The sequence below is a fragment of the Pteronotus mesoamericanus genome, unplaced genomic scaffold (genome assembly GCF_021234165.1).
Source record: "Pteronotus mesoamericanus isolate MK-2021 breed Mesoamerican mustached bat unplaced genomic scaffold, CSHL_Meso_final contig_74, whole genome shotgun sequence".
NCBI classification, from domain to species: domain Eukaryota; kingdom Metazoa; phylum Chordata; class Mammalia; order Chiroptera; family Mormoopidae; genus Pteronotus; species Pteronotus mesoamericanus.
The window spans coordinates 27,961,927-27,988,621 of NW_026555247.1; the positions used below are offsets into that span (position 1 = coordinate 27,961,927).

The 26,695-nt window shown below is 39.5% G+C and overlaps 1 protein-coding gene across 2 annotated transcripts in view; it reads left to right on the forward strand.

Annotated features, from left to right (window-relative positions):
* The first annotated feature begins 578 nt into the window (after window positions 1-578).
* ME2 (malic enzyme 2) overlaps window positions 579-26,695 on the forward strand; it is a 42,873-nt gene continuing 16,756 nt past the window's right edge. Inside the window, exons 1-11 of one of the 2 annotated variants that reach the window (XM_054583666.1) lie at window positions 579-709; window positions 11,076-11,195; window positions 13,778-13,911; window positions 16,139-16,288; window positions 18,837-18,912; window positions 20,031-20,192; window positions 20,505-20,608; window positions 22,706-22,815; window positions 22,913-23,010; window positions 23,303-23,416; window positions 25,821-25,935. In XM_054583666.1, the coding sequence (XP_054439641.1) occupies window positions 11,088-11,195; window positions 13,778-13,911; window positions 16,139-16,288; window positions 18,837-18,912; window positions 20,031-20,192; window positions 20,505-20,608; window positions 22,706-22,815; window positions 22,913-23,010; window positions 23,303-23,416; window positions 25,821-25,935 (1,171 nt within the window). In that variant the 5' untranslated portion in view covers window positions 579-709; window positions 11,076-11,087. Of the gene's footprint in view, window positions 710-777; window positions 1,081-11,075; window positions 11,196-13,777; window positions 13,912-16,138; window positions 16,289-18,836; window positions 18,913-20,030; window positions 20,193-20,504; window positions 20,609-22,705; window positions 22,816-22,912; window positions 23,011-23,302; window positions 23,417-25,820; window positions 25,936-26,695 lie in introns of those variants that run through there. The other variant, XM_054583665.1, reaches the window with a different exon arrangement.

Below are 26,695 nucleotides of genomic sequence, written 5' to 3' on the forward strand. Positions count from 1 at the left end.
CATAATCTAACAAAATTGTTTTGAATGAAGTTAAAAACAACTAAGCACTACTAGAGCCATCATATGGAAAAACTAAACAAACTTTTTGGTCAATCCAATGTTAAGTTAAGTTACGGCCCCTGCTTCTTTGAAGATGACAATTTAGTGTTCCATTGTTTTCCTGAGAGAACACTGAATATCTATTTATGGTAACTGTGATACTAGGGATCATTAGTACACTCCTTGCCGGCCAGTAACTGTGCCAGCAGCAGTCGAGTCTGGTGAAGGATTATGCAGAAGAGCAGTCCTATACACACAAAAATAGCTCAGAACAGAAAGCGTTCCTAACAGGGCGAAGGCCTCGCATTTCCTGGGTCCTCCCTCTTCTGTCTCTCCATTCCCTGGCTTTATCCAGCTCCTAAATCTCTCCGCCATCCTCTCCTAACCTCCACTGGCTGTTCAGGGTCTCAAACTCCCAGCCTTCCTCCAGCTGGGCTGGGAGACTGGTACCCGCCGCCGCCGCCTTCTCCACGACCGCGCCCGCGCCCGCGCCTGCGCAGAACTTCTTCTCGCGCGAACGCGCAGCCAGCACCAGCGACAACTCCAGTCCCAGGGATGCAAGGTCCGCTATAAGCCAGCCCTGGTTCTACACGGCCCTCCTCACACTCCAGGGGATCGCATCCACACAGGAAAACGTCGTGTCTGGAAACAGTAACTTGAAGGATCCAGAGTAAGGAAGGTTCTGCCTTGCAGGAATAGAACACGCGGGCTGCGAAGCTCAGAGGTGAAGCCCCGCCCCTCAGGGCCAACTTCCTGCCTCCGTATTGGCCCGCATGCCCGTCAGTCTCCGCCTATGGGGCTTTGCCGGGCGTCCTCGCGACCCCTCTGCCCTCGGATCCCACCCTCTCACTACGTTGTTTTACTGGCTGCCTCCGCCAGTGACTGGCTGCTCCTGCTAGTACGATCCTGAGCTAGTGCTGGCTCCGGGAAGCTCCAGCGAGGGGAGGGCCGGGCCGGGCAGGAGCTGATCATTGCCTGGTTGATCGGCAGGTCCTTGGCTTCTTTGCCAGCAGCACCACCTGTCGCGGAGCGAGACGTGGGGTAAGGCTCCGTGCATCGGGGCCCGGGCGGGATCTCCGGAAGGAGAGCGGGCGTCGGCCTCCTGCCACTTGGCCCGGCGCGCCGGGCGCAGACCTGCTGCCGGATTCGGCGCGTGCGGCCGTCCAGGTCCCCGCTTGGCTGATGGGCGACTGAGCGAAGGGAAGAGGCTCGCTGAGGGCGGGGGACTGGTCAAGTCGGGGAACCCCAGTTCCACCGTCCGAGGCTCTACCTCGGCGTGCGGTTTTGGGGCGCGACTTCTCCGTTTCTCCACTCGCTCGTCCCAGAGAGACCCCTTTCCAGCCCCGAAGTGAGGGCCTGTGGCCTCCAAAACGCGAGCATCTTTTTTCCTCTTCTCTCCCGCCCTTTAAAGACCGATTTTGTCGCTCCAAACCTCTTTGGCAAATAGATTTCTTTTTCTGCAGGGATGAATTGATCATTAGAGGTATTTTGTGTGTTTGTGTTCCGTCTTCGCTTAAAAGAAGTTTGTTGTAGGCTAGAAAGTTCTAAGATTGGAACGGTTTTGTCCTGTCATGTGAAATAGCATCTGTGGACCAGGATTAGCAGGTGTTTGATGCTGATGGTACCCATCTCTTCTTGTGTGTTGTCGCATTCGAGGTCTTGGATTTGACTTTTTTCCCATGGTTCCCAAGATAATTCTAGAAAATAATGTGTTGTCCTTTGATGAGAAGCTTATTAAAGTATCAAAGCTCAACATAACTGCCTTCTTACGGAAATCATTTCATGTCCGATTTAAACCTTCTAATACTTGGGAAGTATTAGGAAGTATCATCACTTTTTTTTTTTAAGCAAAGCATTTAACAGCATTTCTAGTGTTGCAATTGATGATAATAAGCATAGAAGCACATATTGTTAAGTATGGGCCAGGCACTGTTCAGTGCAGAAATTGTCTCCAAATTATGCTTGGAAATAGTACTGTTATTCTGTCCAGTTTACAAATGAAGAAACGAAAGCTTAGAAAAGTTAAGTAACTTGCCCAAGATCACAGGTTTTAAATGGCAAAACCTGCATTCAAACCCAACAATCTAACATAATAGCTCCAGCCCCGTCTTAACCCTGTAATGCTAATGGCAATGTTGTACTCCTCAGTTTTGCTCTTTACTTGCCAAGCATTCTGGAATTTAGAGAGAACATAGTTGTTTCATATATACACACACATATACATACATACACACATGCACATACACCCATGCTAGTTGTAGTTACACAAAAGGTAGATAAATATCTATTGTATAACTACTGTAACTAGTTGATTTACATGTTGCTATGTTACATGGTTTGCAGCAATACAGAAAAAGCTTAACTCTATCTTCTAATATTGGACATTTAAATAATCAACTGTGAGTTTTGATTTGTGACCTATATCTGACAGTTTTATGGTAGTTATAAAGACAAAAGTTACATATAGAGACTAGAAATGCTGATAGAACCTTTATCATGCATTAATAGGAAATGTTGGACTATGCTTTTGTAGAAGTTCTTCATTCTTTTGAGAATTAAAACATACTTTTGCTAAATAGTTATTCCTAAGAAAGAACTGCATATGGATTTCACCCTTAGAAGGTGTTTATGTATAATGTTTTTGTCTTTTTAAATATTTGTTATGAAAGCACATTAAAATTCATAAAGGAAAATGTCATTTATCATTTGAGAACTTCTTTTGTAAATAAACTCCTATTATATAAACTAAAATAAATTCTAATTTATGTTTGTGAATTCCAGAAAAAGTTAACCTTATTTTAAAACATAATTAACACTAAGACCTATAGTTTGTTTACTGAGGATCAATGTTAGAGGAATAAATTAATACTAAATATAAAAAATTACATTTAATTTTATAAAAAAGGTAAATATAAGTCTTATTTGAAAGTCACTATTTTGATTATATAACTTCATACCTCCTTTGTTCAATATGTACAAATTTCAAAAACAATATAAAATATTGATTCTGTAGACGTTGTTTAAGATAACATTTGATATTGCCTAGATCTGTATGTCACCCAAGTTCTCATTTTTGACTTAGAGATTTAATTTGAAATAGTTTGAATAAATGTTATCCCTGATTATCCTCACAGCCTCTTAATAAGGATTTCACATTAAAAGATGTTGATGCAGAAATGAACAGGCATTTGAATGCACTTGACCACCTTAGTCTATTACTAATAACAGCAATGCTTAGATAATGTTTATAGAGCACTTTAAAGACACTGTGATAAGTATTTTACATAGATTATCTAGTTTAAGTCTTTAAAAAGTCCTGTTTAATAGGTTCTGTTGTTTATCATCCCCAACTGCATGATGAGATTGTAAATGACTGATTTACCCAAACTCACAGAGCTAGCAGTGGCAAAGCCAGGATTTACATCCAGCAGTCTGATTCCATAGCTTGCTTTTGATGATTGCGCTAAACTGCCTAGATATGGATTTTACTGAATAAATCTTCAAGTCAAGTAGTCAGGCCTTCTGTGATGATGATAAAGCTCTAAGCAGGGTATCCAACCCGTGGCCTGCGGGCTGCATGCTGCCAAGGATGGCTGTGAATGTGGCTCAAAACAAATCATGAATTTCCTTAAAACACTATGAGATTTTTTTGTGATTGCGTGCCGCAGTGTATTTAATACGTGGCCCAAGATAACTCTTCTTCCAGTGTGGCACAGAGACACCAAAAGGTTGGATACCCTTGCAGGGCATGATGCTTTATGTACATTATCAGCACTACACACAAACCAACTCTGCAGAAAAGCTTCGCATCTCCTACTTTATTGATGAAAAAAGTGAGACTTCTGAGTCAGTAGATCCCAGATTTTTGGACTTTATGGACAGCTTAAAAAAAAAAAAAAAAGTCTATGTATAGGACACAGTTGGAACCAGACATAAGGATCGCTAACTTTTAATTCTGTTAAAGGTTAATGACCTTTATTAAAACAAGTAACAATTTATCATCCCCATACTTTTGTCAAAGAAAGGACATTTTTACCACCAAAAAGGTAGGGACATCATAATTACAACATAAAGACAACGACAAATTTAGTGTTATGAAAAACTATATTACATTGTCCTAGTTTTTCTCATTTGGTCACAGACGAGTAAAAAATGTGTTCTCAACTAACACCAATTCAGGGAGCGTTTGGGAATGCTTGGGTGGCGAAGCCGATTCCCAACTGGCAATTACCTGAGTCCAGATTCAAATTCAGGTCTGTCCGAGTGCCAAGTCTGTGCTCGCTGTAACCGTTCATACTCCCTCTCTAACTTTGCTCTCCAGTGCACTGATGTTCTCCCTTCGCCCTCAGGTGGGGGGCCAGGGAGAGGAGTCTCCGGCAGACAATGGCCTAGCAGTTTCAGTCCCAGTCCCATCTGTAAACGGCACTTAGAGAGTAAGTTCTGCTGCTTCCCAGGGCAAGGCCTCAGCAATGCCACACCAGGGGGAGAAACTGCAGGTACACCTCAGCATCCAAGAAACACTCAAGGAAGCAGCTTGACTTTACTGTAATTTATTCAAAATTAGATGCCCCAGCTTCTTTTGTTTCCTGTGTTTACTTCCTTTATTTTCACAGTTCTTTTTCCATCATATCTGTATAACATAAGGAGTTAGGTGTGATTCCTCCCCTTCCCCATTTTATCTTTTGTCTTATTGCCTCCATCTGTTCTTAAGCCTACCTGTCTGTCTGTCTCAGTCTTTGGTTCTGATTTTGGCAGGTATTGGCTTTTGCATTAAGTTGTTTGTTTTTGGTTATACCTGCTTGTTTTAAAGACACCTGAAATTATAGTTGACCCTCCCCTGGCCAAGTGGATCAGTTGGAGCATCATCCCCATATACCAAAAGGTTGCAGGTTTGATTCCTGGTCAGGGCACATGCCTACATTGTGGGTTCGATCCCCAGTCATGGCGCTTATGAGAGGCAACCAATTGATAGATGTCTGTCTGTCTCTGTCTCTCTCTCTCTCTTTCTCTTTCTCTCCCCTCCCTACCCCCTTCTTCTCTCTCTCCCTTTCTCTCAAAAATCAATGAATGTAACCTCTGGTAAGGATAAAAAAATAACAATTTTTAAAAAATTATAGTTGACCCTTGAATAACTTGGAATGGACCATCCACACGGTTGAATATCTGTGCATAACTTAAGTTAGCCTTCGTATAAGCAGGTTTTCAACCATGAGTCAAAAATACAGTTGACCCTTGAACAACGCAGGTTTGAACTGTGTGGGTCCACTTATACACAGATTTAAAGCCATCGTGGATTTAGATGAGTTTGTTCATGCATCAGTTGTACTTTTATATTTTATTTTACTTTCTGTCACTTAGTAATAAAGTAATAATTTGAATGATATAACAGTATTCTTTAAGTAATTATATAACTTTTTGCATATATGCTTTCATTTGATTATTACAGTTATGAGGTAGATTTGACAGGTAGAATTATCTTTATTATACAGGCTAAATTCAGCATTTGATAGAAACAAAATTTTAAGCAGAGCTAAAAACAGGAGATTTCATATATCAGAATGTTGATCTTAAATTCAAGTACTTAAAGGAAAAATTCTGTTTCTCCCCCCCACCAAGTATGGATGTCTTCCCCTCATCCAACAATTCTTTGTCTTGCACGCACTGATAGGGTGTGCTTCAATTTCACTTAATTCTAACTCCATCCATCGGGAGATAGCTTCAGATTCTACAAGTTAAGACCTCAGTCCGAAAAGATTGCCCCTACTTCAGATGCCAGTTGCAAATCCGAGATTGTGATCTATACTTCTGACCAACCAGCTCCAAGTCAGGGCTTCCTACAACACCCTCTTCAGGTTGGATAATTTGCTAAAATGGCTCAGAGAACTCAGGGATACACTTAACTTACGTTTACTAGTTTATTACAAAAGGATACAACGGTTAACTAAAAATAAAAGGCCATAGTAAGATATCAGCTAGAATTATAAATGAAAGCGTTGTTTCAGGACATTGTGGATTTTTAGAAATGTTATATAATTTCTGGAATATTTATTGTAATAACAGTAACTTCCCTTTAGTGAGGGAGAGGCGGAGGGAGAAGAAGGGAGAGGAGAGGAAGAGCTCTCCTTTGAAATGGTGCAGGGATCAAGAAAAAGACTAATTTTTGGATTTGTTGAACATACAAAAGTTTCAACACACTTGATCAAGTAGCATTATCGGTTACTGTGAAACTACTTAATTATCATGATGACAAAGTTAAATAGTTAATAGTTGTAAGCAAAGTTTTACTCTTTTAATTTTAAGACTTGGTTTACCTACGCAATCAAAGATCTGATGATAAAGAGCATAGGGAATCATTTTTATAAAACAAAATTTTTGCTTTCTCCTTATAGTCTCTAATTAATAGCATACCAGTTGTACAGGAAAAGTTTGTCCTTTTAGCAGATGAAATAATGCTGAGGTTTAATTTTGTGTAAGTGTTATAAAATAGTTGGTCAGAACGCTGGGGGCTCTCCCCCATTCGCCAAGATGGTGGCAGGAGGAGGTTCTTACACTGAGCCTGGGAAAAGTTAGCAAGATAATTGGCTAGACGTTACCAGATGGAGGTGGGACCAGGGGAAGGTACAAGCACCATAGAAGTCAAAATGGCGTGGGGTAGAGGGAGAGGAAAGGAGAGAAAGAGGAACATCAGTTAGTTGCCTCTCACATATACACTCCAACTGGGAATCAAACCCACAACGTTTTTGGTGAACAGGATGACATTCCAACCAAACCGAGCCACCCAACCAGGGCATTCCCAGTATTTTTAATTGGCAATTCAATATTAAACTTTTTAACTCTTAAAAGCCTCAATTTCTAGTGAAAACTAAGTAATTATAAACTGTTACATCAGGTTTTTGTTTTTTAGGTTGGCAAATTAATACATTTCAGAACCTCTGGAAAAATAGGGTTTTTTTTACTGCAAGTATATTTCATAATTTTCAGAAACATGTGCCCTTTTTAATAGTACAGTCTTTCAGTCCAAATTTGTCTTTCAGTTTCTCTAAGAAGCCAAAAAGTAGATAGATTTTATTTCACAATTAATGTTTCAGTACTTTATTTTACTTGGAAATGATCTAAATATTCAGTAAATTTCCATTGTTCAATTTAGCCAGCAAACTTTAAAGTTTCAAGTCACCAAAAAATTCTAGGAAACTGATTCTGAGCACCAGCATTTATTTGAGATCCAAAAGAAATACAGCTGTATTCCCAAGGCTTTGATTGAAATGATATTGCAGGTAAAATCTGATGGCCAGTCATTGGCTTTAAGAGTTCACTCTGAGTTTCCTTATGAAAGGGTCCAGAAAGCAGTCTTAGAAAGAGATTACCATATTTTGCTGTGTATAATGGGCACTTTTTTTGCCCAGATTTTTGAGGGGAAAAATAAGGATGCACAGTATAGATGGCTCTAATGATTACATGTCATGGGTATAATAATTCTGCGTATAATGTGCACAAAACCATGGGTGCTCATTATACACAGGAGTGCAATATACACAGCAAAGTACAGTATATAGTCAGTCACTATTTTTGCTGCATTTATATCAACTATTTAAGCCAAGTTTAATGCAGACAAATTAGTTTTATTGTGATTATCATTGCTTAAAAAAATGGAGGTAATTGTAGAAAGAAAAATTATGTTTGCACCATTGTAGATACTAGTTTCTAGTCCTATTAATTATCTTCGAGGTTTTGTTATATACCTGTGCACTGGACTGGATCCTGAATTCTTCTTGTTTCATCCGGCTATGCTGTGGCTCCAAAGCGCACGTCTGACAGTGGGAGCTGCTCTGCTCGTAGTAACCATCACCACACACTGCCTTTGCTCAAAGGCTTTAATGCAGGTTCTCCGTGGTTCACCACGCAGCCAATGGTCTTCCTAAGACTGGAACAGCAGGAAAGGAATGAAGAGAATGACTTACTTAAAAAAATCATGAACCTGAAGTCATGACCACGATACCGTAGAGAATCAGAAAACAACAGAGAAACAAACAAAACGCGCGCGCGCACTCTCTCTCTCTCTCTCTCTCTCTCTCTCTCTCATCAGTAAAAGCTTTGAGAACTACAGAGTGGCAGCTGAGAGTGGTGCAAATGCCTTAGGTTTTAATCACTTCTCTCAGGCTGAGACTCTGGGCAGAATGGGAGAAATTGTTAAAAAATAAATAAACAAACAGACCCTTCATGGAGTCACTTGCCCCCAGGACAGCAAACCAAGATTTAATTGCAGTTTCAGTCTCGCCTAGGAATGTGACCTTTAACCAGCCAATGTGACATTTCCCAGTTAGCATTAGCAAGGTGATCTGCACGAGAGACCTCCTGCCCTTTCCCTAAAGGAAGGTGACCTGACCTGTGACAATCCTTTCTTTTCTTTTTCAGATTTTACTTATTTATTTTTTGAGGGGAAGGGAGGGAGAAGGAAAGGGAAAGAAACATTCATGTGAGAGACAAACATCGATCACATGATGTTGCCTGTCTTATGCACCCCATCCTGGATGAACCCACGAATAAGGCATGTGCTCTGACCTTGGAACCGAACCGGCAACCTTTTGCTTTGCGGAACAATGCCCAACCAAGTGAGCCACGCCGCTCAGGGCCCTTTCTTCGTCACTTCCTTGTCCCACCCCTTTTTTGCCTTAAACTACCCCCCTCCACCACTTTGTACATCTCCACAGAACCTTTCTGTTTGCTGGGTGAGATGCCCCCTGATTATTGAATCAATCAATAAAGCCAATTAGAATGTTCAGATTTACTCTGTTGAATTTTTGTTTTTTTAACATGCCCTTCCTGACATTAACATTTTTTGAAGAAAAGCAGTTATTTTGTGCTATGCCTCGTGACTCTTTTATTGTTACTGTAGAAATATATTTGACATATAATTGTGTAAATTTAAGGAGTGCAACTTGTTAGCTTAATACATTTATATATTATAATATGATTACCGTTGTAGTGATAATTAGTACCTGTCACATTGCATAATTATAATTTCATTTTAGTGGTTGGAATAATTAAGTTGTAGTCTCTTAGCAAGTTTGGTGATTGTAATACAGCATCGTTGTCTATATTCACTATACTGTGCATTAGATCTCTACCACTTATTTACTACTTACTGCAAGCTTGTACCCTTAAACCACATCTGACCTATTCCGCACCTCCTGTCCCCATCTCTTGTGATCTTGCTGTGCTTATGATGTCTTGTTTTTGTGGCCATATTTAGGTACCACATTTATATGAAATATCCAGAATAGTTAAATCCATAAAGACAGAAAGAAGATTGGTGGACAGAGGCACTGGGGGAGGGAGAAAAGCTGTTTAATGGGTACGGCGTTTCTTCCTGGGATGATGAAAATGTTTCAGAACGAGACAGAGGTGGTGGTTGTCTAATTGTGCAAAATGGGCTTTGGCTGCTTGTCACCCTTCGATAGGACCAGCGATCTGTGTTGAAGGAAACAGGTTTTTATTAACAGGGTCCAGCCTCCAGGGGGCTGAGAGCACCCGCTCTGAGCTCTTCTCTCCCACGGCCATTTCCTTGTCTGTCCTTAAGCGGGTCGTGCAGACAGACCTCCATGCTCTCTGGCATGGCACTCGCGGGTTTCAGAGCCGCTGTCTCCTTGCAGCAGCTCTCCCTTTCAGAATCCAGGGTGTGTTGCTCCCAGTCTCCATGCAGCGGTCCAGGAACCATGTGCTGTGCGTAGTGTCCCAGAGGCTGGGGCCCGGGGAGGCGTGCATCCCAGCGTGGGACCTGGCCTCCAGGAGTGGGCTTCCATCCCTGCGGGGTCTAAGGCCCTCGTGGGCCCGGCATCTGCCTGGTCAGCTCTGCTCTGACCTACCCCGTTACAGTTACACAACCTTACAGATTTTCTAGATCTCTCTGAATTGTTCAAAATTCAAAACGGTTATTTTTGTTACATGAATTTTACCTAATAGTTAACTTCTAAAAATCCCAGTGTTTAAATGGTTTTGCTTCCTTCACCCCCATATACAGACCAAAGATTGCTCAGCAAATAGAAATTCCATCAAAAAAACTTACTGCACCATGGTTGGTGTGGCTCAGTGGATTGAGTGCTGGCCTGTGAACCAAAGGGTTGTTGGTTTGATTCCCGGTAAGAACACCCGCTTGGGTTGCAGGCCAGGTCTCCAGTTAGGGGCTTGTGAGAGGCAACTCAGACTCCCTGCCATCCCCTCTCTCTCAAAATAAATAAAATCTTAAACAAAATTTATTGCATGACAATTGCAATGATTTCTAAGGAACTGCAAATTGATTTTTAATGGGAGAATTGATATGCCAAAAAATCTATTATATTCCTATATTCCTAGTGAATATTTAAGGTTCAATGTATTATGTACAGTTTTCCATTTTGAAAAATTCCCATGTTTGGGATGGATGTGAAAAGACAAAAATATGTTTCCTATCAAATTTGAGTGATTTTTAAAATATGAAATAACAGGTTTTCTAAAAACAGGAAAGTTTTAATACATTAAATTTAAACATTAACCATAGTATGTTAAAATTCTAAGTCTAGGTAAGAACTTTGATAGCTTCTCTTCCTCTGAATGTGTACATTCCAGGTTCCCTGTTACTTTGCCACCTTCAAGCTAAACTCTCCCAGTTATTTACATGAAACTCACATCACTCTTTACTAGATGTTACCTTGTTTCTAAACCTCCTCTTTCTGATGAGTAAGAGATACATACCTTGCCCACTCCAGTGGATTAGAAAAAGGGCAAATGTTTATTTAGCACCCTAGAGTAGATACCTAGGAGTAGCCATGATGATTATCCAAGGACTTAGAGTGTGGTCCGGAAAAGTAAGTCTTTGCCTTTACTTTATTGTTACCCTGTAGCAACCATTAGTCTATGGAAACATAAATGTATTTTGAAAAAGATTTTTCACACGCTTAAAGTTAAGCGCTCTCAATCTGCTTTTGAAAACTGACACCTGATGCACACGCAGTTCTATGTCATGTCTCTCAGCAGTGGCTCCCGTGCTTCGTTTTCCGCAGGTGAGAGAGAAGATGCTGTCACGGTTAAGGGTAGTTGCCGCTCCGTGTACCCTGGCATGCCGTCGTGTCCACACCAAAGAGAAAGGCAAGCCGCTCATGTTGAACCCCAGAACAAACAAGGTTAGTAACATCACGACTCACATACCTTTTCTCTTGTCCTGGTGATGGTTTGATTTGATATATTGTAGACTGATAAAGTGAACTTTCCTATTTTGCAGCTTTATACTAAAACTGTTCAGTGGTGTTTGCTTTTGCTGCATGAACGTTTCACTCTTCTCCATGTGGCAAGAATCGTGGCTGCCATATACCTCTCAGATTTCACCCTGCACAGCTTTCTACCACTAGGAAAGGACTGGCTTTACTTCCTAGTTCTAGCTCAGAAAAATCCCCAGAACAGCAGTCTGGCCAGGACTTCCGGCCGGGTGTGGGATGTTGCAGTGTACCAAGCTCAGGTCAGCTACTCATCCCAGACCAATCAGCTGGGCTTGGAAGATGGGGTCAAAATTGTAAAATGAAATTTGATCTAATGCCCGCCCCATCTTCATGCACCTTTTTGGACACAAATCAATACATGCCCATTGTATTGGACATGTACCAATACATGCCCATTTGTATTGGACACAAATCAATACATACACCCGTGCCCATTAATGACACCATTGCTTCAGAAGAGAGAGACCTCTGACCCTTCTTGCAGTCTTGGGGCAGAAGCGATGGGCAGGCCCATCACTGAGACCTCACTGTGCTTTTATTCCTTGTCCGTGCTGGCTTCAGGGGGCAGTCCCTCTCTATTTTTTAGGAGCAGCGGTAAGTAAACTAAACTGTAAGTAAACACAATTCTGGGAAGAGATTTCTTACAGGAAGCTTGCAAGAGGATACACAGGTTTATCGCAATATATGAAATATACCTTTTGAGAATGGTGCATTCAGATTAAGGTGTAGTTTATTTGAAAACAACAGTAAAAATTCTGCTAATCCCATTTATTTATCCCTTTAGGGAGTGGGGGGCGGGTAAGTACAGTAATTGGAAAATATGATATATTTTGAGGGGTTTCAGGCTTAGAAATGGAAATTTGACTATGGGTCACAGAGAGCACCCTATCTTTGCATTTTTGGTTCCTGGTCAGAATGAGAATTCAGCAAGCAGTTAGTGAAGTGAATGAAGCTTAATGAGGGAATATTCTAACTCTCTCTTATTTCTGCCTCATCTCCATAAATCTTACCTGCTCTTCAAATTGCAGCTCATTCAAAATCCAGTTCTGTAGAGCTTTTCACACCACCATAGACTGGAATAATTGCTCCCTTCTCTGAAACCCTGTAGCAGTTTTTATCTTCCTCTTCCTATGGCAAGTAATCTATATGTTGCTTCGTGCTTCCTTTCATGTCTTAAGCTGCCATTGAGATAATTGTATTTATGTTTTCATGACTTGATATTTCTTTTAACTATATTTCAGGTTCCTTTTGGGTGGGGACCATTCAAAATTTCTTTGTGTCTTTTATAATACCATGGGTATAGTAAGGCTTCGATAAATATGTTGGTTTTCTTTTATTACAGAAACTATATAAAACCTACTTGGGGGGGGTGGTTATAAGAATTTAATAAAGTAGGTTGTGGGAAACTAATTTCAGGGAGGAGGATCGTCTAGATGCATTTCAGTACTTTTGTTAAATAGAAATCTCATGTTCAGGACTTCCGAAGTCTCTAAGGCTGAATAGCATCTGTATGGTTACCTCCCTGGAGGACCACGTCTGGAAATCCCTTAAGTATCAGGAAGTGTTTCCATTGTTGTGGCTGTACGTTTAAGGAGAAACATAGACTAGCAATTCTCAATTTCAGGGTCATGAACTCCTTTGATAAGTCATGGGGACTTATGTCCATCAAACATTGTAGCAATAATTTTTAAAATGCCTATAAATACTGTTTGAAGAGTATGTTGCTGCTGTGATGAATAAAGTAGTCATTTAAAAGCAGTATTGAATTCTTAGTCTTTTTAAATGTTGTCTGTAGTCACCGTCTGCTGAAGGTGCACCTGTCACTATGCCTGTAAGGCCATCCCCCTGCCAGAGCCCGAACACCCCTTCCCTAGCCGCAGACCCCGCCCTCCAGGGGTGAAGGTCGCAGCCAGCCCTTCACAGCAGGTGCAGAGCTCCAGGAGACGCCAGCGTGGGGTCCTGCCTTTTTTTCTTAACGGCAGGTCTGGGAGATCTTTCTGTGACACACAAAGGTATATGTTTAGATGCGATGGTGTTTCGTAGTATAGAGATAGTGCAGGTTCCTTAACTGTTCTATAATTGATGGAATTTTAGTTTGTAACAGCCAAGAGAACTAGAAACAGTGCTAGAACAGTTTCTTTGTACATGCCTCTTTATGTGTGGATATTTATCTAGGATGGCTTTCTAGAAGTAGAATTGCTTTATTGTAGAGTATGTGCATTTAAAAAGTTAAGGTTACTTTAAAATTGTCTTCTGAAATTCTAAATCAGTTTACATTTCCAGAAATGCTCTGTGAAAGTCACTCTTTTACCATACCTTCTCCAATGCTAGATACGATCGATCTTATACATTTTTGACAGTCTGGGCGAAAATGATATCTCACTGGGTTTTTTTTTTTTTTAATTTATGTTTAAATTACATCTTCTGGGACATCACCACAGCCACCCTAGTAAGTTATAATTTTTAATCTTTTTATTCCTCCTTTTTAGGGAATGGCATTTACATTACAAGAACGACAAATGCTTGGTCTTCAAGGACTTCTACCTCCCAAAATAGAGACACAAGATATTCAAGCCTTACGATTCCATAAAAATGTGAAAAAATTAAGTTGCCCTTTGGAAAAGTAAGAATTGATTAGATGTTTCATTTTTGTTGATGTTCTGATCAGAAAATTGGGAGTATTGTGGTTAGCATGACATGAGAAACTTATAGTCTCATGATGAAGTTTGTGCTATAGTCGGTTAACTGTTACTTTCATAATGATGATGTTTTCTTCACTGCAGTGAATACTTCACTTGTTTTCCCTTTTGTAAAATGTAGCAGAAATCAGGTTTTTATGCTTAAAATCACAGAACATTTCAGGTTTGACTGGACTGTTAGGAGCAAAAGCTATCATCTAATTTACATCCATTCTGTTAAACAGCTTTTATTGATCACTTACTTTGTGTGTGCCACTATACTAGCCGCTGAGGATATAAAGTGGGTAATAAATAGGGTGACCATATACTATATCACTCAGGCCAGGACATTTTGGGAAGTGAAAAAGAGGGGGGACCGAACCTGGCCCCGGCAAACTAGAACGTACTGTGTCTGTCATTGTTCTCTATACTACAGTATGCAGGACAGTGAGAAAAAGGTACACGCAGACTATATACTGAAAGCTCAGAGATGGGCATGTAATCCAACTTGGAGAATCAGTTAAAGCTTCCTGGAGGAGGCGATGCCTAACTGATTTTTAAATAATATGTTACAGGTATCCAGCAAAGTGAGGATTAGGGGCAAGGTCTTGTGGGTAGAGGGGTCGGTTTAAATACAGGATTTAAAATGCCTGTTGCGAGTGACGTCAGAAGCATGGCCCCGTGAGAAGGCCCCCTGGTCTCTCCCCTTAAAGTTACAAATTGAACAGCTGCAATTCAACAAAGGACGTCCTGCTCAGCACACAGACACTCCTGGGAGATCTGCACATTGTAACACCTGAAGGCGGGCCGTCGGAGTGAAGCGGAGGCAGGGAGCGGAGATAGCTGCCTTGGATGCAGCCCAGGGCTCACGGTGGGTCTTGGGAGGGGAGGAATTAGGTAGCAGCGGCAAGCACTCTCTGCAGCCCTGAGGAGTAGAGAGGTAAGATCAGCGTTCCTGCCTGAGTGGTCGGAGTATGCTGAACCCCGGGACTGACGGGCAGGGACAGAACACAGCGCTCTGCCCCGCGCTGCTTTTGGGGAATAGGAATGTAGAACTGTGCATGAATATAGGGTGTTCTAGGCAACTCCAAGGCAAGAGTTGAGATGCATCAAGGAACTGAAGTAAATTCACTATGAAGATGAGGGTGAGAAGTAGAGGTCCTGATAACTATCTTAGGAGCTTAACTGGTGTTCAAAAGTCATTCAAGGAGGGTAGAAATAAAATTATGTTACAGTTCTGTTTTTAAGAGAATAGATTGGAGGAGAAGAATAAATTGTCTGTCTAAAGACGAGTTAGAAAGTCTTGACAGCCTACATGAGAAATGATGGCAGCTTGGACTGGGTCAGGGTGGAGGAAGGAAATAGATACATCTGAAAGATACTTAGCAGGTAGACCCTTATAGGACTTGATGATTCACTAGATTGGGGTAGGGAAGGGTGGGAAAGAAAGAAACCAAAATGGGCTTTGCAATTCCTGTTGGTTACAGATGATGACAGTAGAAGAACCAAATTTGGGGAAAAGAATAGTGAGTCAAGTTATAGACATACTTAATTCAAGATGATTTCTGTTTTTTTCAAGCCAAAATTTCCCTGCTTTCTAAACTTTATTCTTTAAAAGCTGTTATTTATAAATTTATGAATTGACCATTGTCCCCTTTGTGTTCCCTCTGTGCTCTATACAGACCTCGTAATGTTTAAACTCCATGAGGACAGGGGTTGCTGCTTATGTGCCTGGAGTTTAGAATAGCGTCTGACACGTAGTTAGTATTTAGTAAATATCTGAGTGCAAGCCACTTGGTTTTGGTTCCTTACGTGCGTGCCAGTCACCTTGGAGGTTCAGCTCCTCGAGGTTTGGGGTTTGGTGTCATGGTAATGTTTGCATTGCCAGTGCCTGGCCCAGAGCCTCACTCCGGGAAAGGACTCAGCGGCAGTTAGCTGTGGCTTCTGTGACTATTCTCTCAATCATCGTCATTATCACCTGCCATTTAAGTACATTTTAATTTGTGTTATTTTTTTACTCCTGGGTGTTACATAATGATAATTTAGGATTTTGCTTTCCGGGGCGGGGGCGGGGGGGCGGTGCTCAATTTTAGATAGTTACTTTTAACTTTCAAAGGACAAAACTTTGTAATCCTGGCTGATGCAGACATTATTTACTGTGCTTAATTTCAGATACATCTATATAATGGGAATACAAGAAAGAAATGAGAAATTGTTTTATAGAATACTGCAAGATGATATTGAAAATCTGTTGCCAATTGTATATACACCAACAGTTGGTCTTGCCTGCTCCCAGTATGGACATATCTTTAGAAGACCTAAGTAAGGCTTATTTTTTAAACAATATAATTGAAAATGATTATTGTATAGGAAAAAATATCATTCCATGACAGCTATTACATTCTATTTTATTTGTTGCAGTGTTATCTCAACCACATTTCCCACCTCACAAAAGCTTGAATTGAACAAAAAGGGATTAATAAAAACCCAACACATTTATATCTTTTATTTTTTTAGAAATAGCATCATTCTTTATTTATTTTTAGAGAGAGGAGAAGGGAGGGAGAAAGAGAGGGGGAGAAACAGCGATGTGAGAGAGAAGCATTTATCAATTACCTCTTGCACACACCCTACCCTGACTTGGGACCGAACCTGGAAGCCAAGGTATGTGCCCTGACTGGGGATCAAACCGGCAACTTTCCACTCTGGCAGACAATGCCCAATGAACCAAGCCATATCAGTCAGAGAGCAAGCATCACTCTTTCTTAACTTTCATTAAATAATGAATTGTTAGAGGAAATTTGCATTTTTGTACCAAAAATAAAGGTACTCTTTCTTTTTTTAAAACTGGGGGCAATTCTCTAGAATTATCATTAATGTTTTTGATATTAAGAGATTGATTCTAGCCCTGGCCAGGTAGCCCCGATACACCAAGGTTGCAGGTTTGATCTCTGGTCAGGGCACATACAAGAAGCAAGCAATGAATGCGCAAATAAGTGGAACAACAAATTAATGTTTCTCTCTCTCTCCTCCATCCCCCCCCCTTCCTCTCTAATATCAATAAAAAATTTTAGAAAGAGATTGATTCTCACTTTTTGTCAGTTTTCATTTGTCTGGTTTTGGTTTTTTTTTGAACTATTATAAATTTTAATTACACATAATTCTGGCATCTCCAAATATTTTAAGTGGAAAGAGACTGGAATGGACATTGACTCGAGTCTCGAGTAAGTTACTTTATCCCTCTGAATCTGTTTTCTCACCATAAAATAGCAATACCAGTACCTATCCAAGAGCTGCTGAGAAGGTCAGATGTGTGACTGATGGTGGTTTGTAAACTTAGAAGCATTTTATAAATGCTATTTTTACTTAATTTGAGTTTTCTTGTCTGGTCTTTTCCTCAATCCTTCTATCTTTCCCATGCCCTCCTTGCATATTGGTACAAATGTAGAAATTCAAACAATGTGTGATAGCATTTATCTTCAATCTCCCTTCATCTAGTCTAGTGGCTTTCAAACATTAAACGCCTGTGGGACTCACTTAAATGTTGATCCCTGCCAACTTTTCTTCTTTTTCATTCCCAAGATTCTGATGAAAAAGAGAGAGGTTGGGGGTCTGGATTTAATGACCACCATCGGTGGTGGTGTTGCAGGGACTCCCTTGGAGCCTCTTGGAGAACGCTGTCTGTTCTTTCCTCTGTGCTGCTATCAATGAGTGTGTCTGATACATTTCTGTGATAGTATCCAACTGTTCAGCTCTTTCATAGTTTCTCTTTCATGTAGAACACTGGTTCTCAATCCCGGCTAAAGGCCAGAGGGACACTTAAAAAAAAAGTACCGATGCCTGGGCCCCATGTGCAGAGATCCTGATTCAGCCACTCTAGAGTTGGGCCCAAGTGCTGGGGTTCCATAAAAGCTCCTGGTATGATTCTGATGGGCACCCAGAGTTGAGAACTGACATGAACCATAAGGAACACAGCTTTTGGGTGAGGGTAGGTGCCGTGTATCATTTACGTAGTGCACTGCTGCAGTTTTTGTTGGTCAGTAAATCTGATCTAAAACTCCAGGCCAGTTAAAGCAGAATCTATGGGGGTGGGACTCCAGCATTTTAAAAAAGCTCATCAGATGATTCTGTTGTGCAGCTGTGGTTGAGACACGGCTTATAAACTGATTTGAGCTAGGATAGTAATGCCAAAGTTAAGATACCAATGAGAAAGGTAGCTGTAAGAATCAATTTGAAGGCCCTTGGCAACCCATTGGCCCTCACAGCTGTCTAACCTACTTTTCAGAACCTATGTTTTGTTTCATCTGCCTCCCTCCCTCCTTTTCCTTTTATGAAATCTGGATTAATTATCCCAGTTGGATCACAGTATACTGTGTATTTAAAATAACTCTTCACTTTTTCCTAATGTTTTAAGGATGACCTGTTTTATGTGAAACTAGTTTTCTTTGCTATTCTTTCAAATTTCAGTTTTTCATTTTCAGTGAGTTTTAGCAGTAGTTTATTTAGCCTTTTTATGCTATCCTGCGTTGGTGGTTAATTTTTATGTTGCTTTTTATTGGGGGTGTATTGGGTTTATTTGAAAATGACATGTGGATACATTTTTTCCTTGCGTAAAATAATCACATCATTTAATGATAATCTTTGTTGTAACTACTTATGAGAACAATGCAATTACAGTTTGAAGTAGTTGAAAATGTTTAAAAATAAACCAGTGTGACTTTGCTAAATCTGCCTGGAAATTATACTGTAAATTATACTGTGTTTTATTAAAATATCTAACTATTCCAATTATGAACAAAGACTTAGAAAAAACAAAAACAAAAACAAAAAAACTCCTGTGAAATGCAAAGGTGTTTTTGTTCTGTTGCAGGGGATTATTTATTTCAATCTCAGACAGAGGTCATGTTAGATCAATTGTGGATAACTGGCCAGAAAATCATGTTAAGGTACTAATAGCACAACCTTCCTTTTCACAATGTTATTTCTTTCCTTGTAAGTTACCTCTAAATTTCCAAGAAGAGTGTTTCATTGTTGCTCTGATGTATTTTGCACTTACATACATGAAGCTTTAGTGCTCCGAGATCACAGTAGTAATAACTACAAACTGGGTTACTGGTATACAGTTCGACTTTGGGGAAGAAATTGGAGCTGGTACTCACGATGAGCTTGCTCACTGCCATCGCCACGGGTGTCTCCTGCCTTCTCTGTATTTCTTTTCTACTTCGATTAGTATTGATATTTTCTATTTTCATTAATATTAACCAATTAATAATACTATATTATTAAAATGACATAAAACTTTTATTTGGTGAGCAGTGGAGAGGATTCATTATGCTTTTTTTCTTCTAAATCTAAGATCGATTTAAATCCTTAAGCAAATATCAAACTCTTAGCATTTCAAATTTAGCAAATATGTTGGTCAATCTGGCTGTCTTGCATAAAATAAAATCTAATGACTTAAGATCTTGTTAGGCTCTAGTGTTTACTAGATGCAGTAATCTGACTTACCTTGATTACGTCTTCCTCACCAAAATAATCTTTGATGAATAATCATTAGTTCTAATAATCTAGAAAAAATTTGGTCAGATAATTAAACTCACACTATTATCTTCAAACCTTGTAGGTAGGTGTATTTTTTATTCTAGATCTTTTTCTCTTTCATCATTGCTAAGGTTTTTCTTGTTTGGCCTAGGTTGTTATGTTGGAGTAGCATGTTTATGTTTAAAGTCTTATTTTTCCCTTATGGTTAATCTCTTTATCAAAAGTTTGTTCTCTGCTTGCCTATTTTTTTCTTTGTGAGATGTTTAAGTTGATTCTCCAGTCAGAAGCACTCTGTTCCTAAACCAAAGACAGGAAATCAAATCTAGTTAATTCTCTTTTTGACATCTACTTTCTAGAAATCCTAGAATTTTAAGTATGCTTGGTTTGTTTATTTTGGAAGTTAGTCAAGAAGTAATTTTATTTTTAAAAGTGAAAGTAAAAATATCAAGAAAGTCTTTTTAAAATGCTTTTCTTTAATGTCCCATTCTTGACAAATTTTAATTTTTTTATTTTTGTAATGAAGGCTGTTGTGGTGACTGACGGAGAGAGGATTCTGGGTCTTGGAGATCTGGGCGTCTACGGGATGGGGATCCCAGTAGGCAAGCTTTGTTTGTACACAGCTTGTGCAGGAATACGGCCCGATCGATGCCTGCCCGTGTGTATCGACGTGGGGACGGACAATCCAGTGAGTGAAACCATCGCCCCTCTGATCCTCCTCCCATTCTAAAAAATGTTTTGGGTTACATTCCTCTTTTGAAGATAATACAAGGAGGGAAATTTTTGTGATTTGATGTTGGTCTTTGTCTTAAAACTCTGCTTTTAATACTTATATAAAGAAAAGTAAATTAAACCTATTAAAAGTTTCTTGAAGAAGGGCAATAAGGTTTAAAAAACTATATTAGTAATTTTTTTATTTTGCAATTTTTGTTTTAAAGACTATATTTAAACTGATTATGTAAAAAAATAATTTTATCCCTACATTTGGTCTATTTTATAGGCACTGTTAAAAGATCCATTTTACATGGGCTTATATCAGAAAAGAGATCGATCGCAACGTTACGATGATCTGATTGATGAGTTTATGAAAGCCATTACTGACAGGTATTTTTTTTTAAGTTCAAGTATATAAAAGCATCTTTAATTTAAAAACCAAAGCAATCCCAGTTTTGTTTTATTCCTTTATCTCTTATGAAGATAGGGAGGAGGTTAAATGTGGGGGAACCTCGGTTCTTTCCTGCTGATCAAACACGCAGATACACAGTGACACGCCCCACTCTGCCCGCTGTCCCGAGCCAGCCCACACCCTGGGGGCCGTGTGCGCCCCCTGCCTCCGTCAGGACCCCGCTGTCCCGCGCCCGGCCCTCGACCTCGGGCGCACTTGCACCATTCCAGTGAAACTCTGGTGCTGCTTCCGTGTTTTAACTTCACTCACCGTATGGTCCTCCTTTCTCTCCACCTGTCTGCGGCATCTGACCAGGTTTTCCACTCCTACATCCTGGAAATTCTCTCTTCTCTTAACTATGAAGATTTTCCTAACTTGGTCTTTTCACCCCCCTTCTCCTTTCTGCAGTCATCCTCACTGGTTCTTGCTCGCTTTTGTTAAACGTGAATGAGTACATGGCTCTCTTCTCTTCGAGTTGTGTAAGCTGTGACCTTTGTGCATGTAACTCCTAACCCCATGGAAACTCAGCTGTGTCATCTCACTCACTCTGATGTGTGTCTCTCCAACACCTGGGATTCTCCATCCAGTCATTCTGTTGCTCTTTCATGTTCATGTCCAAAACAACTCCTTCCCTTTCCAAACTGCTTATTTTCTGTGTATTCAGCCTCTATTAATGGCAGTAACGTTGACCCAATTGCCAAACCTTTGATCTTGGTATTATTTTTTGACTCTTCCTCCTCCTCCAATCCTCGAATCCAGTTGGTGGAACCACTAAAATGCCTCGGAAATATATCTTCTCTTTTCCATGGCTACAACCTTTCTGCACATTCTCTTCTTTCTTCTGGACTTTTCTAAACTTTTCTCCAGTTTCTTTCCTCTCCAGTTCTTCCCCATGTTACCACCAGATTAATTTTTTTCAAATGCATGCATACTTCATCATATCTTTTTTTGCTTGAAATCTCTAATTGGTTTTCTATTGCCACAGGGTAAAGTCCAAACTCTTTCCTTCTATGACCTAGCCCTGCCCTACCAGTTTAATTATTGATACATAGAGATATTAAAAATTAATTTCTTTCAGGTTCAAAGTTGACATATCTAAAACTAAACTTTGATCATCCTAGAAATTGCCATCTCCGTCACTTTTTAAACAAATATTTTATTTATTTACCTTTAGAGAGAGGGGAAGGGAAGGAGAAGGAGAGAGAAACATCGATGTGCTTGAGATACATCGACTGGTTGCCTCTCACACACCCCCACCTGTGGACCTGGCTTGCAGTCCAGGCATGTGCCCTGACTGGGAATCGAACCAGCGACCTTTCGATCCATAAGCCAGCACTCAATCCATTGAGCCACACCAGCCAGGGTCCCACTCTTCTACCTTAGACAATCAAATGGTATCTTCTTAGTGGTCCAGGTTGCCTTAGTGTTTTAACAAACTTTTTCCTTACCTGCCAGTTGGTCCTCCTCATCAAGTTCCGTTTGTTCATTCTAATGTCTCCTAATTGTCTCTTCTACTTCCTATCGCTGCTGCTTCAGATCTTTTTGTCCTCACGCCGTGGTAGCCTCCTAGTGCTGCTCCTGTCTTTCTCATCTCTCCCCACACCGGCAGGCGCCACCCATTAGTGGCAGGCTTAGTGTTCCTAAAGGAGTCTTACATGACTCCTTTCCCTGCCTGAAGCCTTCAGTGACTCTACATCAGATATAGAATAAAGTCCCCATTCCCTAAATTGGCATTCAGGGTTCTCCCTTATCTGACCCCAACTTGCCTTAACCAATTTTTCCTTATCTTTTTATATAAACCCTGAAATATGTAGCCAGATTATTGAAAGTTTAGGGTCACCTAAATAAATACACCTTGCTTTTCTTCCCACCTCTTGGAATGCATTTTCAGTGTCTTCTGCAGACACTGAAAATCGCCAGGTGGCCTTAAATGAACTAACTGTATTTTTTTAATGCTATCATAAGGCATATTAGACAGGGGAGCTTTTTAGTAGTGGTTTTTCAACACAGCCATTATGGATTTTGCTGTTTTTTAGATATGGACGGAACACACTTATTCAGTTTGAAGACTTTGGAAATCATAATGCATTCAGGTTCTTGAGAAAATATCGAGAAAAATACTGTACCTTCAATGATGATATTCAAGGTAAAGCAAAAAGAACTTGAGGATTTTTGACCTTTACTTTTTAAATCCTTATTATGTGACCATTTCTTATTTTTAAAGATCTTTATTTTCCTTGTAGGGACAGCTGCAGTAGCTCTAGCAGGTCTTCTTGCAGCACAAAAAGTTATTGGTAAATCAATCTCAGAACACAAAATCTTATTTCTTGGTGCAGGAGAGGTAAGCTTTATAAGTTTTTTTGAATTTAAAACCAACGCTTTTCTTCAGAATTGGAAAACGGGGCATAATGAGCTTATAATTTTGTTGAGCAAGATAGGGAGATCTTATAATTCAAGATTCCTGCTGTAAAGTAATGTAAAATATGCTTAGAGAGTATCACAAAGAATCAACTTTTGTGTGATTTGTAAGGGAAGAATAAACCAAATATTCCTCAAACATTAATATATAAAGTAAGTCAAGCATTGCAAGGTACTCTGGTCTTTACTTTTTAAATTTTTCTTCTGTTGGACAGGCTGCTCTTGGAATTGCAAATCTTATAGTTATGGCTATGGTAGAAAATGGCATCTCAGAAGAAGAGGCACAAAAGAAAATTTGGATGGTTGACAAGTTTGGTTTATTGTTTAAGGTAAGATTTTTAAAACTTGGAGAAGCAAAAGAATGTTATGACGATAATTTTAGTTTGATTTCTAAAATACTATCAATTTTTAAAATGGTATCTCAGTGGACTGTCCAAATTGTACTAGTTGGGGACCTTCCAGTATATTCTAAACAGAAATCTACCAGTCTCAAACTTTTGTTTTTGATAAAGCCTCTTGTTTCATAGTCAAATCATAATCTCTATATTGGCACCAGACCCGTTCGTTCTTGTTTTGATCTTTGACTCTTAAGAGATCAAATAATCTTACAAATAATATTGTACTCTTCTGATATTAGGTTTTTAATGGGAACTCAGAAGATTGTAATTCAGTTGTTAGCAGGACATCTGATACTTGAGCAAAAATTTGTTAACCGTTTGGCAATCATAATCCTTTTAGCAATCTAATAGAAATCTATGCACACTCACCCTAGAAAAGGGCACGTATGCTTAAAACCTTCATGGATACTAAAGAGCTTCTGTCTCAGATTGATTTATTATCCTTTGGACACACCTGCCTTCCTAGAACTGATTGCCATTTTATTAGCTTAAGAAATACCTTGTAGCTTCTACTCTAACACATTGAAATGTAGGTAAACTGTTTCATAATTGAACCTACCCTTGTCCACAGTGCTGTTGTATTTTTGCTTTAGATAATAATAAAGCAGTTTTTCATCATGTACATCTTTGGAGCAAGCTTATCTCAATGTACTTTGTTCCTATTCTGAAATCCTTTCTTCCTAATTAGTACCAAAATTAGTACAAAAGATAAAGTGAAAAAACTAAAGTGTGTGAGTGAAAAGTCTTGAGGGCTTCAATTATGCAAAATTTAAAATAATAATTGTTTAAAATAAACTAGACATTGTGCTAAAACTTTGCATTTATTATTCCACTAAACTTCTCAAAAAGCCTATGGAATTTTACAAATGAAGAAACTGAGGTTGAAAGAGGTCAGGTGACTCTTCTAAGGTTATCAGCTTATAAGTTATGGAGGTAGGATTGATACCCAAGTAGCCCGTGAAGCCTGTGCCCTTAACATCTCAGCCGAGTTCCCTCTCGCTGAAACTGCTATATTTGCTTGTGAGTAAGGTGCCAGGGACTGTGAGGCATACTTTAGAAGGCCATTAGGAGGATGCGTATTTTTATTGGTACACAGGTTAGTTTGGTATTTTTTTTTTTGTGGTGCTGGTTTTTACAAACGTTTTGTGATTCTTTATCATATTGGTCATCAGCCAGGTTAGAATGAATGTAGTAGTAGTTAGCGCTAGTGAGAATCCCATTGACCTGCAGGTTCAGAGTGAATTTTCCTTTTAGTCTGTAAGTAGCTTGGCCTATAGATTTTAAGCTCCTAGTCTCGGCTGGTGACCCCAAACACTGCCCTCCTTTGTGAGACTTTCCTGTTGCACCACCATATCGGAGAGGGTGGTCCTCCTGCAGACAGTGTTAAGAAGCTGCTGTTCTGAAAACCTTGGTTTGGTGAGGCTCTGTGTCGGTCCTTTAGTTAACTTCCCAGCCAACCAGCCAATGATGTTTCATAGTCAAATCATGGTGTGCAGCTCTGGCCAGCCCCTGCTGGCTCGTATGTGGGGTTATTCTGGAGCTCTGATGGAAAAATTCACCTTTGCTTCTCTTTCGCCAAAATAAAGATACGGATTTCTCAGCCTGCTTAGTTTTTGCGTTTAGTACGCTGAGAAATGTTTCATTGTTCAAATTTGTCGTGAGTACCTGTCTTGTACTAAGGATTTGTTTTTCATAGTTTTTAGAGATTTGGGGAGGAAAGCGTGTTTCTTCATGCAGCCATCTTGAACCAGTATTCCCTGTTCCTCTTGTTTCTGAACTCTTGGTAGTACAAGTGCAATTCTGAAATTCTAAAAGCCCTGAAATCCAAAAGTTTTTTCTGAAGTTCATTTATAAACAAATTTGACTGACCTGAACTTACCTGCTAACAAAACCAGAGAGTCTATTTTTAGTCTTAACCTTTTGTACTTGGGGTGATCGTTCATAAGCTTTCTTCCGCTGTGGAGTACCCATTGGGAACTATTTGTAATATTTGATATATTACCATAATAATTCCTAAAATGTGAAAAATTCTGAATTCCAAAATACAGCTAGCCCAGAAAAGGGATTGAAGAACTTTGTGTCATATTGAATATAGGAGGACTTCACAGAGTTTCTAGAGGGATCACAAAGTTTCTGGTAATAAGGGGATTTGATTTTTGTTTGATATTTGGGTTTATGGACACTATGAAGATAGATCAGAAGATATGGATTGAACGGAAAAGTAAATGAAAATTCATTCCTATTGTAGGAACCATATGTGACTCATAATAACATCTTTTCAGTTAATCCTCAATAAGAATTTACCAACAATACTGTATTTTATGTAAAAATTCAGGGGCGGAAAGCTAAAGTAGAGAGTCATCAAGAACCATATGCTCACTCCGCCCCAGAGAACATACCTGATACTTTTGAAGATGCAGTAAATATACTTAAACCTTCAGCTATAATTGGTAAGTAAAGTTGCTGACCTTACTTTATGTTGCCATTTATAACTTACATGCATGGTTATTAAAAATGAAATGATAGATTTTACCTAGCTTTCCACATATATGATGTTTTCTATAATAACTTTGATTACAGTGTGTAAAGAAAGTTCAGTTAAATGTATGTTGTTTATATTTTTAAGTGCTAGAAGCTATGGGATTGATTGTGCTTTGCTTTTAGAGTTGGTATGACTGGTGGGCTCAAAACCTAAAAAGACCAAGCCTATTTGACACACTGTACCCAGAAAATTCTATGCAGAGTCAAAGATTTTCCTTGGCAACAAAGCTGAAGGCTTTTGGTACATTTTGAGTCAGGCATTGCACAGCTCATACGAGACTATGCCAATACAGCAGTAAGGGCACAGCAGAAAACATGGCAGCCTTTAAAAGAGAGCTATTTCATTTCCAGTGTAGCTGTAAGATTTGAATGTACTATTTTTCTTTTAACCTTATGTGTTTTATGTAGGAGCCTTATTGAACGCTAAATAGCAAAACAATCACAAACAGTAAGTTTCTATGATCAGAAAAAGTATGTCTTTATTAGTTTCTTCATTGATTAGAACGCATAATTTTTAGAGCAAGAAGAAATTTTAAAGATCACCCAGTCTAAGAATCTGTCCATTGACTTCATCCCTGGAGGGTCAAGGAAACAAAAAGAAAAAAGATTAATTGTTTTAGAACTCGTGAACTCCTAAGAATATGTCTGTGAACCTCCATGTGGAGAAAC